Genomic DNA, 13,507 nt, shown 5'->3' on the forward strand with positions numbered 1-13,507 from the left:
TTTTCAACCAAAGTAGTTTCCTATAATGTCCCGGCTGCTGATTGGCTACAGAAGACAGACAACAACCAATGGGAGGGTGACTTTGTTAACCAATGAGAGAGACGTTTTGATGGAGTTTAAACCAATGGTCTCATGAGTTTCTAGTTCTCAACCAACCGGATTTATAAATGGTTAGTTGACGTCATGGGGAAATATAACGTTTGACTCACTTCCCCAGTTATCGTTATTCGTGGTGTGTGTCTGGAGGAAACGGAGTCACTTTAATTACGTTCAGTTTTGGAATAATCCAGCAGTTACCAATCGGTAAGTAACTTTTGCGGTTTTGGTAGTTTTCGTCTTACCAATCACAAATATTTGAAGTTGACGGTCTTCAATATGGAACAATAGAATCTGAGATGGCTGGAGGCTAAGCATACTTGGTTGGCTACAGTACTGTAGGTAAATTACGTTAATTCATTGGTTTATTGTATTTTCTCGAATGTGACGTTCGATTCAAGCAGGCGCGTGAGTTTTAATGAACGTTAGCTAGCAACATGCCATATAGCAACGTTAACGTTAGCCATGGTGCTAATGCGCTTAGTTGGTTAGTGGTCGATCAGTGTTGTAGCTTTACGTTTTTAACCTTTTCTACAGTAAGTGTTTGTCTTGCTGGCGTCATACCCACAAAAGATCGTTAAATTGATAGCAAAACGTTATTGACGTGTGTTTTACACCTAGCTATAGCGTTTGCCCGCTAAACGAACAAAGGTACGCAGTGCAAAAATACGAAATGTTGGAGGCAACAAGTTAAGGCGGGGAGGTTTGTTCATAATCAAGCGCGCTGCTGGGACCAAGACTCTTCGCTGAGCGGTACCTAGGGGCGGGGGAGAATTCAAATTAACGATTGTTACAATGTTGCTTAATTGTTGCAAGCTTAGCAACAATCGTCACTACCTAGCAAAGGTGACGAACACTTTTAAGCGTTTTCGGCTGCAACATTTTAACTGTTGGTTTGAGGCAACTGAACTTGCAGCATATAGCCCAAGCTCTTGGACCTTGTGCCTCGTTTTGAAAAGCTATTTCATATCCGTATTGCCCTCTTCAAATCCTAGACTGACCATAATCGCCGTTATTTAAATGTTCTAGTAAGATGGCTCGCACCAAGCAGACCGCCCGCAAGTCCACCGGAGGAAAGGCGCCAAGGAAGCAGCTCGCTACAAAGGCAGCCAGGAAAAGCGCGCCATCCACCGGAGGAGTAAAGAAACCCCATCGTTACAGGTACTGGGAGCAGTTCAACCGGTTTTCCAACATTATTTTGTTTACTTTGTCTAGATTTAACCTGCAGATGTGTCAGTAACAGTTCTAGTTCACATTTTAGGATTAATATCCAATTAACCAATCTAACACTACTGTTTTTATTCCCCAGGCCAGGAACCGTGGCTCTGCGTGAGATCCGTCGTTACCAGAAGTCAACTGAGCTGCTGATCCGCAAGCTGCCCTTCCAGCGCCTGGTTAGAGAAATCGCCCAGGACTTCAAGACAGATCTGCGTTTCCAGGGTGCTGCCATTGGAGCTCTTCAGGTAAGATCCATGCGGACTGCTGCTATCACTAATAGTATGAGGGCTATTGATTGGACAGGGCACACTGGAAAGATAACAATTTTTATTATTCCAATATTTTGTAATTTCCAACTTCTTCTCAACAACAGGAGGCCAGCGAAGCATACCTGGTGGGTCTGTTCGAGGACACCAACCTGTGTGCCATCCACGCCAAGCGTGTCACCATCATGCCCAAAGACATCCAGCTGGCCCGGAGGATAAGGGGAGAGCGGGCTTAAATGGCATTCAACTGCCTGCTCCAGACATAGTCCTATTTATCTTACTTAACAATTTCATAAGTTTTTATTTTATTTTTTATTCCAGTTTTTTGTTGTGTATTTTAGAATGATAAACCTCAATTCAGATCTGGCCAATGTGAGGACAGGGGAATGTAGGAACATCTGCTTCAATTGCAAATGAGGCTTGTTTTTACATTGAGTAGAGGATAGTGTATTACATGACTGTATTGACTGTTCAGTCAGATGCCCTCTTCAAGTGTTAACTGTCTCATTTTGGATCCTGGTGGATAGTATAGGCTCCAGATGAGGTTGGAGCTCTTGCTTGTGGTTTGGGGGGGGGGGGGGGATTCAAGATGTCTGAATTCTTCTCAGCTGCCAGGGGAAGGAATGGTCTGGGTCCTTCATCAATTTCCACCCTTTGTCTGTCAGTATGTCTTGCACAACACCTCACTACTACACAGTGGCGTCGGGATTTACCTCTTGACACTGTCTGGGATGGCCAGGAGCATGACAAAGTCCCCCTGTATATTCTAAACTGCTTTTTACATGTTATTTTCCCAACATGCAAAACCTTGGCAGCTACATTTTATACTATTTATGGAAGCGTTGTCACATTGTAGTCTTTCTATTAAATGTCTTTATGAATAAATGCTTGTGTTTGTGGTTCTTGTTCTGAGGATAATGTCTCTAGCCACTAGGGGCTTTTACATTTGGTGTTCACACTTGAACTTTTTCAAATCACGTGTTTATTCAATTACCACAACATTTTGATGTTTAGCACATTTCCAGTTGTCAAGGGATTTCTTTTCATACGAACCACTCCGTGTGCTTGAAACCAGTAGCTGTGGAATTGGGGGGAAAACATCTGTTTTTGGAATGGGATTTTAATTGAAAGACACCCAATAATGAAATGTTTATGGTCTTGATGGCATACCACAACAGGAACTGCTCGTACCAGAGATTTGAATTATCTTGAATTATACTCACCGATTCGGTTGACTATCTCCTCACATTCTTTGACTGCACTGGCTCTAAACACCACACAGCAGAATCCTGTTGACTGAAGAGTTTCTGGGGATTCTCTGAAAATGGAGACAATTACACATTCTGACATGTGCTCTCAGGCAAAGGTGCTGTAGCAGCTCAAGATGCTTCATCGCTGCTGTTAATGGTTTTCTCCAGAGGCGCACGTTAGAAATTTATTGAGGTTGCCCCTAAGTGCTTATCTAAGAACTGTGCTCTATTTCCCATCCTGAACATTATTGTTAGGATGGGGATAGTGTAAACTGATCCTAAATCTGGTTACGGGCATTTTATAGATGGGGAGGTGTGAGCGACAGGAAAATAGGATGCTGCTACTCTTCCTGTCCAGTTATTTGGTCTACTGTACAATTTATAACTGAAGTGTGTGCTTTTGCACAAACTGTTAAAATGTCTTAAGGTTGTAATGTTTGTAAATACTGGAGTATCTCCAATGGTGAGAAGGCCTGGGACTATTCACTGATATATATAATGGCTGATAATGACATTAATACTCACACTACGCAGAAGGCAAAGATGGTATAGTCTGGCTGGCCAAACCGCCCTACACATGAGATCTCTGGATAATGATGCTGGAACATCTCCTAAACATAACACACAAGGGGGAAAATTGTGAGAATTTTAACCAACCCTATATAGTAATTTTGATCTGCTGGACAACACCTGTTTTGCCAACGTGTGATATGTTCCAGTTACTCACTGTCATATTGGATTTCTCAGTGCAGATCAAGTGGGTTTCCTTAAGGTCTAAAAGTACTTCCTGTTGGGAAAGTGAGAGGGTATGTTAGTAGTCAGATTACAACAAACTAGTCAGGTCAGCATGTCTCTGTTTGTCAGTACCATGCTGGGCTGGTTTTGCTGTATGACCAGGGGGATTCCATTTTGAAGCACCTCCTTGCCTCCATACTGTCAAGAAAATAGATAAAACAACACAGTCACACACAACCACAAGTACACAACAAACCACAGTTGTGGTGCAAATAGTACAAAATAAAAATCTTCTCAAACAGCGAAGCACTAAGACAATACACACCAACATGTAATTATAATGTTCAAATAACATATCTACCATTCCAATGTTTGTCTTTCCCAAGAACTGCACAATGTACACAATTCTGCAGGGGAGAAGGGTTTAGTGCCTCAGATTAGGTAAACATGCCTGTGTGGAAGCTATAGAAATGCATTTATTAATGTCTACGTTTGTTTTCCTTACATTTATTCTATTGCAAATGAATGCACAGTTTATTAATTATATTATGTGAACTAAACTAAACTTTTTTCCTTAAAGTAACATTTGCAGAAAGTACTAATGTTACTGTCCCCACAAAAAATACTAAATACATGTAATTTTGTCCTTGAAACATTTAATTGAAATTCTGTAGAATTCCATTCATTTCTATGGAGGACTGCTTCTTCTGGGGAGTGCCAATATTGCCGACCGGTGGCTTCAAAGCCTCTCATTGTCCAATACATAGCAATCCAGGATTTATATACATCATTGGTAATAACACAAAATTGCTTTCTTATTAGCAGGCTGCAAACCAATAACAGATGCATTACCACAACAACAAATCGCTCAGACTTGCCTTCCCTCTTTGAGGCACTGAGAGGGTGTGGGCCTCTGGCCCTGATTGGTGGGTTCCTGGGAGGAAGGGGAGGGGCCTAGCTGCAGGGCGGGGTTCTCTTCTCTGAGAGCTCTTAGGAGTTTGATGATGGGGCGATATACACCCCCGTCCTGCATACACCACCGTAACACACGCAGGGACAGGGGATGTCCCTTAAGCCCGGAGAGGACCACACCTGCCTGAGAACACAAACACACAAAAGCACAATGTCTCAATTAAATATTCAAAGAGAAAAACGCCTTGTACAGCATATTAAAAAAAAAAAATGTTTGATTAAGGTGTGGCTGTATACAGCACCAATCATAAGATTGGACACACCTAGTTATTCAAGGGTTTTTCTTTATTTGTACTATTTTCTATCTTGTAGAATATAGTAAAGACATCAAAAACTATGAATAACACGTGGAATCATGTAGTAACCCAAAAAGTGTTAAACAAATCAAAATATATTTTATATTTGAGATTCTTCAAAGTAACCACCCTTTGCGTTGATTACAGCTTTGCACACTCTTGGCATTCTCTCAACCAGCTTCATGAGGTAGTCACCTGGAATGCATTTCAATTAACAGGTGTGACTTGTTAAAAGATTATTTGTAGAATAGATTTCCTTCTTAATGCGTTTGAGCCAATCAATTGCGTTGTGAGAAGGTAGGGTGGTATACAGAAGATTTTGGTAAAAGATTTGGTAAAAGACCAAGTCTATATTATGGCAAGAACAACTCAAATAAGTAAAAAGAAACGACGGTCTATCATTACTTTCAGACATGAAGGTCAGTCAATCCGGAAAATGTCAAGAACATTGAAAGTTTCTTAAAGTGCAATCGCAAAAACCATCAACCATCAAACGAGTAGGTGTGTCCAAACTTTTGACTGGTACAGTATATATATATACAACATTACTTGTGTCATGTGTAACGGATGTGAAACGAGTCGTTAAAACTTGTTTTTCAACCACTCCACAAATTTCTTGTAAAGAAACTATAGTTTTGGCAAGTCTGTTAGGACACCTACTTTGTGCATGTGTAACAGAATAACTTTACGTCCGTCCCCTCGCGAACCAGGGACCCTCTGCACACATCGACAACAGTCACCCTCGAAGCATCGTTACCCATCGCTCCACAGAAGCCGCGGCCCTTGCAGAGCAAGGGGAACTACTACTTCAAGGTCTCAGAGCAAGTGACGTAACCGATTGAAACGCTATTTAGCGCACACCGCTAACTAAGCTAGCCGTTTCACATCCGTTACACATGACACAAGTAATTTTTCCAACAATTGTTTACAGAGAGATTATTTCACATAATTCACTGTACCACAATTCCAGTGGGTCAGAAGTTTGCATACACTAAGTTGACTGTGCCTTTAAACAGCTTGGAAAATTCCAGAAAATTATGTTATGACTTTAGAAGCTTCTAATAGGCCAATTGACATAATTTGAGTCAATTGGAGGTGTTCCTGTGGATGTATTTCAAGGCCTACCTTCCTTTGCTTGACATAATTGGAAAATCAAAAGAAATCAGCCAAGACCTGAGAAAACAATTGTAGACCTCCACAAGCCTGGTCAATCCTTGGGAGCAATTTCCAAATGCCTGAAGATACCACGCTCATATGTATAAACAACAGTATGCAAGTATAAACACCATGGGACCATGCAGCAGTCATACCGCTCAGGAAGGAGACACGTTCTGTCTCCTAGAGATGAACGTACTTTGGTGCGAAAAGTGCAAATCAATCCCAGAACAACAGCAAAGGACCTTGTGAAGATGCTGGAGGAAACAGGTACAAAAGTATTTCTCTCCACAGTTTAACAAGCCCTATATCGACATAACCTGAAAGGCCACTGAGCAAGGAAGAAGCCACTGCTCCAAAAAGCCATAAAAAAGCCAGACTACGGTCTGCAACTGCACATGGGGACAAAGATCATACTTTTTGGAGAAATGTACTCTGGTCTGATGAACCAAAAATAGAACTGTTTGGCCATATTGACCATCGTTATGTTTGGAGGAAAAAGGGGGAAGCTTGCAAGCCGAAGAACACCATCCAAACTGTGAATCACGGGGGTGGCAGCATCATGTTGTGGGGGTGCTTTGCTGCAGGAGGGACTGGTGCACTTCACAAAATAGATGACATCACGAGGAAGGAAAATTATGTGGATATATTGAAGTAACATCTCAAGTCATCAGTCAGGAAGTTAAAGCTTGGTTTCAAATGGGTCTTGCAAATGGAGAATGACCCCAAGCATACTTCCAAAGTTGTGGCAAAATGGCTTAAGTACAACAAAGTCAAGGTATTGGATTGGCCACAAAGCCCTGACCTCAATCATATAGCAAATTTGTGGGCAGAACTGAAAAAGCGTGTGTGAGCAATGAGGCCTACAAACCTGACTTAGTTTACAAAGGGCCAAAATTCACCCATCTTATTGTGGGAAGCTTGTGGAAGGCTACCCGAAATGTTTGACCCAAGTTAAACAATTTAAAGGCAATGCTACCAAATACTAATTGAGTGTATGTAAACTTCTGACCCACTGGGAATGTGATGAAAGAAATAAAAGCTGAAATAAATCATCCTCTCTACTATTATTCTGACATTTCACATTCTTAAAATAAAGTGGTCATCCTAACTGACCTTAAATGTCAGGAATTGTGAATGTAAACTTCCGACTTCAACTGTATATATATACAGTATGTGATAACCAATGTGATAATGGCTGGGGAAATTTTTGCTTGTTTTTGTTGTTCTCCAAATAGCATTTTAGGGTTTTTAAATTGTATAGAAATGCAGTAAATGAGCTTCAACTTTTTTCAAAGTTCCCCAGGACCAGTGGAAGCAATATAGACCCATATACTGTACTGTCGTGCCTTCAGAAAGTATTCACACATTTTGTTGTGTTACAAGGTGGGATTTAAATGGATTTAATTGTAATTTTTGTCATCAATTCACACAAAATACTCTGTAATGTCAAAGAAGAAAAAGTCTAACATTTGTTATAAAAAAATGTATTTCTGGGTAAGTCTCTAAGAGCTTTGCACACCTAAAAAACTCCCTAGTCCTTGCCGATGAAAAGCATACCCATAACATGATGCAGCCACCACCATGCTTGAAAATATGAATAGTAGTACTCAGTGATGTGTTGTGTGGATTTGCCCCAAACATAACGTTTTGTATTCAGGACATAAAGGTAATTTCTTTGCCACATTTTTTCTGCAGTTTTACTTTAGTGCCTTATTGCAAACAGGATGCATGTTTTGGAATATTTTTATGGAATATTTGTGTTCTGTACAGGCTTTCTTCTTTTCATTCTGTCATTTAGGTTAGTATTGTGGAGTAACTACAATGTTGTTGATCCATCATCAGTTTCCTCACAGCAATTAAACTCTAACTGTTTTAAAGTCAACATTGGCCTCGTGGTGAAATCCCTGAGCGGTTTCGTTCCCCTCCGGCAACTGAGTTAGGAAGGATGTCTGTATCTTTGTAGTGACTGGGTGTATTGATACACCATCCAAAGTGTAATTAATAATTTTGCCATGCATAAAGGGATATTCAATATCTTTTTTATTTAATTTTTTAACCATATACCAATTTGTGCCCTTCTTTGCGCTGGTCTCTGTGGTTGAATCTGTGTTTGAAATGCTTGACTAATTATTTTTTATACCTTGTCGGATGATTTTGCATGGTCCTGAGGAGCAGCTGACTAAAAAGCAGGTGTGTTAGATTAGGGCTGGAGCCATTTTCTTTGTAAACGTCTCCTTACCTGTCCATTGCAGGCATTCCGTAAGGAGACTCCGTTGATCTCATCAATGATGTCACCTGGATGTACACACTGGTCCACCTGAGCCTGGCTACCTGGCAACAGTTTCAGGACAAAGACACGGCCACTGAGATACCTGGGGGAAGAGAGAGAGAGAGAGAGAGAGAGAGAGAGAGAGAGAGAGAGAGAGAGAGAGAGAGAGAGAGAGAGAGAGGTGAGAGAGAGAGAGGTGAGAGAGAGAGAGGTGGGAGAGAGAGAGAGAGGTGGGGAGAGAGAGAGAGAGGTGGGAGGAGAGAGAGAGGTGGGAGAAAGAGAGAGAGGTGGGAGAGAGAGAGAGAGGTGGGAGAGAGAGAGAGGTGGGAGAGAGAGAGAGAGAGGTGGGAGAGAGAGAGGTGGGAGAGAGAGAGAGAGGTGGGAGAGAGAGAGAGGTGGGAGAGAGAGAGAGGTGGGAGAGAGAGAGAGGTGGGAGAGAGAGAGAGAGGTGGGAGAGAGAGAGAGAGGTGGGAGAGAGAGAGAGAGGTGGGAGAGAGGTGGGAGAGAGAGAGAGGAGAGAGAGAGAGGTGGGAGAGAGAGAGAGGAGGGGAGAGAGAGAGGTGGGAGAGAGAGAGAGGTGGGAGAGAGAGAGAGGTGGGAGAGAGAGAGAGAGGTGGGAGAGAGAGAGGTGAGAGAGAGAGAGAGGTGGGAGAGAGAGAGAGAGAGAGAGAGAGAGAGAGGAGAGAGAGAGAGAGGAGAGAGGAGAGAGAGAGAGAGAGAGAGAGAGAGAGAGAGAGAGAGAGAGAGGAGAGAGAGAGAGAGAGAGAGAGAGAGAGAGAGAGAGAGAGAGAGAGAGAGAGAGAGAGAGAGAGAGAGAGAGAGAGAGAGAGAGAGAGAGAGAGAGAGAGAGAGAGAGAGAGAGAGAGAGAGAGAGAGAGAGAGAGAGAGAGAGAGAGAGAGAGAGAGAGAGAGAGAGAGAGAGAGAGAGAGAGAGAGAGAGAGAGAGAGAGAGAGAGAGAGAGAGAGAGAGAGAGAGAGAGAGAGAGAGAGAGAGAGAGAGAGAGAGAGAGAGAGAGAGAGAGAGAGAGAGAGAGAGAGAGAGAGAGAGAGAGAGAGAGAGAGAGAGAGAGAGAGAGAGAGAGGAGAGAGAGAGAGAGAGAGAGAGAGAGAGAGAGAGAGAGAGAGAGAGAGAGAGAGAGAGAGAGAGAGAGAGAGAGAGAGAGAGAGAGAGAGAGAGAGAGAGAGAGAGAGAGAGAGAGAGAGAGAGAGAGGTGACTGTGTATTATGAGGAAGGATACAAGTACTGCCACTTACCTGAGCACCATCCCCAGCTCACGACAGGGTACTGCCTCATACATATCACACACCTGGAAAACACAGACATAGTCCTCACTTCAATAGGCAAAATATACACCGACTAACTATGAGGCAGGGAGGTCATACATAGATCTGGGATTGTACAGGGCTCATTTCAATATCTTACCGGTAGAAGCCAGCTCTCATCCAGAAAACTGCAGTTCTTAAGTGAAAAGGCAGACATTTTGCTGATGTGAGAAGTGACATTCTATGTTTTGAGAACTCTTTGTATTTGCAACATTTTGTTTTAGGCCAACAGTCTAAGCAGAGACTTGCCTCGTGCTTTCTGACACTGTGCATCAACCACATCATAGTCAGGCAAACAGGAGAGAGAAGGAAACATTTTGTACCTCCATGTCCAGTTTGAATTCCATTTCTGAGAGGACCATGAGCAGGGACATGAAAGGCTCTTAGAGAGGAAGGATATTTGACTCAGTCATCATGAGTGTTGTTGGACATTTCACAGGTTGAACTTTAATAATGGAACACTGGTCACTTTAATCATGTTTACACACTGCTTTAATCAACTCATATGTACAGTATATACTGTATTCTATTCTACTGTAGTCTTACTTTAGTCAATGTCACTCCAACATTGCCCGTCCTAACATTTATATATTTCTTTATTCCATTGTTTTACTTTTAGATTTGGGTGTATTGTTGTGAATTGTTAGATACTACTGCACTGTTGGAGCTAGGAACACAAGCATTTATCTACACCCGCAACAACATCTGCTAAACATGTGTATGTGACCAATAGAATTAGATTTTATTTGATCTGCTGTGATGAAAATGATTTCCTGATATTAAGGCCAATGCCAACACCAAACATTCAGTGAAAACAAAACAATCAGGAAGAGAAGAAAAGCCTCACCCACAAATTCCTCATTCCTAAGAAGTGAAATAGCTGGGTTGTACCACTGGAAAATAGAAACCAGTAAAACAAGTCAATGATATGATAGCCTATTCAAACATAACTGGAATATAGCTTAATTACTGAACATCAAAGAAATGTAAATTGTAATGTTACAGCAATGTAACAACAAGGTATTAGAGCCAATATGAGTGAGAGATAACAGACCTCTAGTACTTTGGGTGTGTGTAACAGGTGTTTGATGACTCCTTCTAGAACCCTCCGTCTGAGGGCTAGCCTAAGGAGGTAGCGTCCTCGTCCCTGAGCTGACAACAGCTTCCTGCAGGCTAAGGTCTGTTCAACCGCAAGCGACACAGCACTCAGTCTAGAATACACACACACACACACACACACACACACACACACACACACACACACACACACACACACACACACACACACACACACACACACACACACACACACACACACACACACACACACACACACACACACACACACACACACACACACACACACACACACACACACACACACACCAGTGAGGGAGCCAAGACAACAACAGGGGGGTTAGTAGTCACTGTATGTTCTTTTCTAGAACACAATCTCTAAATGTGCTGTAGGTAGCTTACCTGCCGCAGTTGTCGTGTTGGAGGAGTTGCTCGAAACATTGCCAGTAGTCCCTGTGTACTAGACCAAGGACTGGCTCTGAGGGAGACACACACTAGTTAGAATGTAGGCAGGCTCTAATGTTCTGTACTCCTGTCTGTATGGCTTTGCTTTGTTATAATACTCACGTTGAAGGCCCTTCCTGAGGGTGAGCTCCAGTAGTTCACAGCAGGAGGAGAGGTGAGGGTTGACATCTGTCACTGTCCCCTCTTCTGTCTGCAGGTTCAGGATGCATACTGGACGAGATAAAAAATATACACACAATGCAATATATGTGCGCACACATTACATGGGCCACATTGGGTAGATACTGTATGTGCACAGGCGTTGAGAGAACAATGCCTGAATCATAATGGACAGACATAGACACAATAATAGACCATACACAGTCAATTTAGACATTTTAAATCAATACTTCAAGAGTTCATTTTAACACCATCCCAGATGGCATATGGTCCTACTCTACAGAGTCTAAAAAGTACTTTGATTATACTGTTACATTTTGAGTGTAAATGCAACACTTTATAATGTAAAAAATGAACACCGCATTGTTACTCAAATGTAACACTATGGGGTAATTAACACTCACAGTGTTAATTATGTTCAACACTTGTGTTAATCTAGAGTTAACTCCTACTAGTGTTATGCAAAAGCTTTGTTACAGTAAGTGATTTTGGGTGTTGTTTTAACACTATGTGGTGCAACGCCTAATTTGCACATTTTATATGTTCCTATTAATTATTTTCTTTTTAAAGGCCTATGGCTTCCACCAAATGAGGCGAATGTTATCATTAAAATACTGAGATTTGTCAAGATGTACTCAAGAGAAAGAAAGGATTGGTTCATTTCCCCTCTGTGGTTTAACTTTATGACAATACATTACATATATCATGGCCCCTAACACAATGGTGGTGGGAAAATCCTGGTTTACAAATTACAGGCCACATCAGGCCTGCAAGTCACATTATGCTGGCTGGCAAAGTGATGTGTAATTCCCTTTTGGATTTTGTATTCACTTACATTCAGATTGATTAGCAGGGTTAGGAACTCTGGTAAAAGAGACCTGAACCATTTAACCCGGGAAGCAAACAGTTCAGTAACAGTGCAATAAATCAAACTAACTGATTGGATTAGTTTAGAATAATGTACGTTGTGTCATTTTGTGTAGTATAAAGATGAATCAATCAATGCAAAAAAAAACACAGGTATTAAAAACAATCCCCACCAAAAATCTACCTGCATAGCATACAGGGTAATCAGATAATGATGAGTGTGGATTGGATGGGAATATCTCTGGTTATTGACACCAACACTGGGGTTATTTTAGACCACTGAGTGTTAATTTCACTCTAACAGAGTGAACACTTAACTCCTTAATCAACACTAGAAATCAACACTGTAGGCTTGTGATGTATGCACACTACATGGACAAAATATGGCAGACATGTGGGTGGTGTCTTTGCTTTTGCTGTATGGCGATGACTGACAGAGGGCAACTCTTCCACACTTGATGGCCAAGGAAGGACCCAGTTACTTGGCAACCTGGAAACATCCCTGCTTTTGTCTATTTGTGTTTTGCATAGTGTCTGATAGGCTTCGCCAGCACTAGATTGCGTCAGGTGGTTGGTGCAGTGAACCTGCATGAATACATCAAAGATGCAGCTCCAATAGTAAAATCGGAAAGTGATCCTTCAAGATATTTCATACAGGTGATGATATGTCGAACATGCAGAGATAAAACATGCTTCACAAAATATAGACTGAGGCAATTCTCTGGTAGAAGAATGTACTTGTTCTATAGTCCCTGCTGCGGCACATGAGCGTAACCTGAGCCGCCTATGTAGGAGCGTCTGTCTAATGATTGAGCTACACTAGGCTGAGTAAATATCTGCTGATACTCTCGCTCAGCCTATTCCTGTCTGTGTATCTACAAATTAACAATACATAACACCCATATGCATGTTTCCATTCACTCGGTGTCCATTTGCAGTATGTTCTTACCTTTGAGGGTCCCGAGCAGCGGGTCTTTTGGAGGCATAATTAATATTATTAGCGCAGATATAGACGCACTGTACCGCCTGTCATTTAACAACGCGTCATAGCTTGCACACACTTCCGCATGTCTAAAACATACCGAGACACCCTTTCCCTTCGGCTGTTACAGATAGGGAAATGTAAACATGATATCAATGTCCAAATAGACTACATGAATCACATTTTGGGGAGGTTGGACTGAAAATATCAGTGACAGCTGCAATAAACCATTTTCTCTCAAAAACATTGAAGCTGCCATACTCAGTTTCAGAATAGACTGCTTCATTTTGCACACATTGTTTCTGTCATTTAATCGCGGTCTCTCAAATTGACGCGCTGTAAATGAGATTCTATACTCTGGCGACCTCTTGTGG

General features: G+C 41.9%; 2 protein-coding genes across 2 annotated transcripts; one reads left to right on the forward strand and one right to left on the reverse strand.

The window, feature by feature from the left end:
• Nucleotides 1-146: 146 nt before the first annotated feature.
• Nucleotides 147-2,465, forward strand: LOC124040104 (histone H3.3A-like). Its single transcript, XM_046356936.1, has 4 exons — nucleotides 147-303; nucleotides 1,126-1,257; nucleotides 1,406-1,559; nucleotides 1,688-2,465. Exons 2-4 carry the CDS (start codon nucleotides 1,130-1,132, stop codon nucleotides 1,814-1,816), a joined length of 411 nt encoding a protein of 136 aa, XP_046212892.1. The 5' UTR covers nucleotides 147-303; nucleotides 1,126-1,129; the 3' UTR covers nucleotides 1,817-2,465.
• On the reverse strand, nucleotides 2,456-13,249 carry si:ch211-250n8.1. The gene is made up of 16 exons (XM_046356935.1): nucleotides 13,101-13,249; nucleotides 11,228-11,335; nucleotides 11,063-11,138; nucleotides 10,638-10,794; nucleotides 10,431-10,476; nucleotides 9,907-9,965; nucleotides 9,684-9,719; nucleotides 9,515-9,567; nucleotides 8,231-8,363; nucleotides 4,444-4,661; nucleotides 3,927-3,972; nucleotides 3,698-3,763; nucleotides 3,558-3,617; nucleotides 3,356-3,441; nucleotides 2,804-2,898; nucleotides 2,456-2,658 (listed from the first exon to the last, which is right to left on the reverse strand). Exons 1-16 carry the CDS (start codon nucleotides 13,135-13,137, stop codon nucleotides 2,624-2,626), a joined length of 1,311 nt encoding a protein of 436 aa, XP_046212891.1. The 5' UTR covers nucleotides 13,138-13,249; the 3' UTR covers nucleotides 2,456-2,623.
• Nucleotides 13,250-13,507: the final 258 nt, after the last annotated feature.

The sequence above is a fragment of the Oncorhynchus gorbuscha genome, linkage group LG07 (assembly GCF_021184085.1).
Source record: "Oncorhynchus gorbuscha isolate QuinsamMale2020 ecotype Even-year linkage group LG07, OgorEven_v1.0, whole genome shotgun sequence".
Lineage (NCBI taxonomy): Eukaryota > Metazoa > Chordata > Actinopteri > Salmoniformes > Salmonidae > Oncorhynchus > Oncorhynchus gorbuscha.

What these genes read in the sequence shown, in the direction of transcription:
- LOC124040104 (XM_046356936.1), top strand. Translation starts at nt 1,130, where the DNA reads ATGGCTCGCACCAAGCAGACCGCCCGCAAGTCCACCGGAGGAAAGGCG. An exon ending in AAGAAACCCCATCGTTACAG is followed by an intron (nt 1,258 to 1,405) that starts GTACTGGGAGCA and finishes TTTATTCCCCAG; the next exon opens with GCCAGGAACCGTGGCTCTGC. An exon ending in CTGCCATTGGAGCTCTTCAG is followed by an intron (nt 1,560 to 1,687) that starts GTAAGATCCATG and finishes TCTCAACAACAG; the next exon opens with GAGGCCAGCGAAGCATACCT.
- si:ch211-250n8.1 (XM_046356935.1), bottom strand. Translation starts at nt 13,137, where the DNA reads ATGCCTCCAAAAGACCCGCTGCTCGGGACCCTCAAAG. An exon ending in CCTCAGGAAGGGCCTTCAAC is followed by an intron (nt 11,139 to 11,227) that starts GTGAGTATTATA and finishes TGTCTCCCTCAG; the next exon opens with AGCCAGTCCTTGGTCTAGTA. An exon ending in GGAATGCCTGCAATGGACAG is followed by an intron (nt 4,662 to 8,230) that starts GTAAGGAGACGT and finishes TTGTGTTCTCAG; the next exon opens with GCAGGTGTGGTCCTCTCCGG.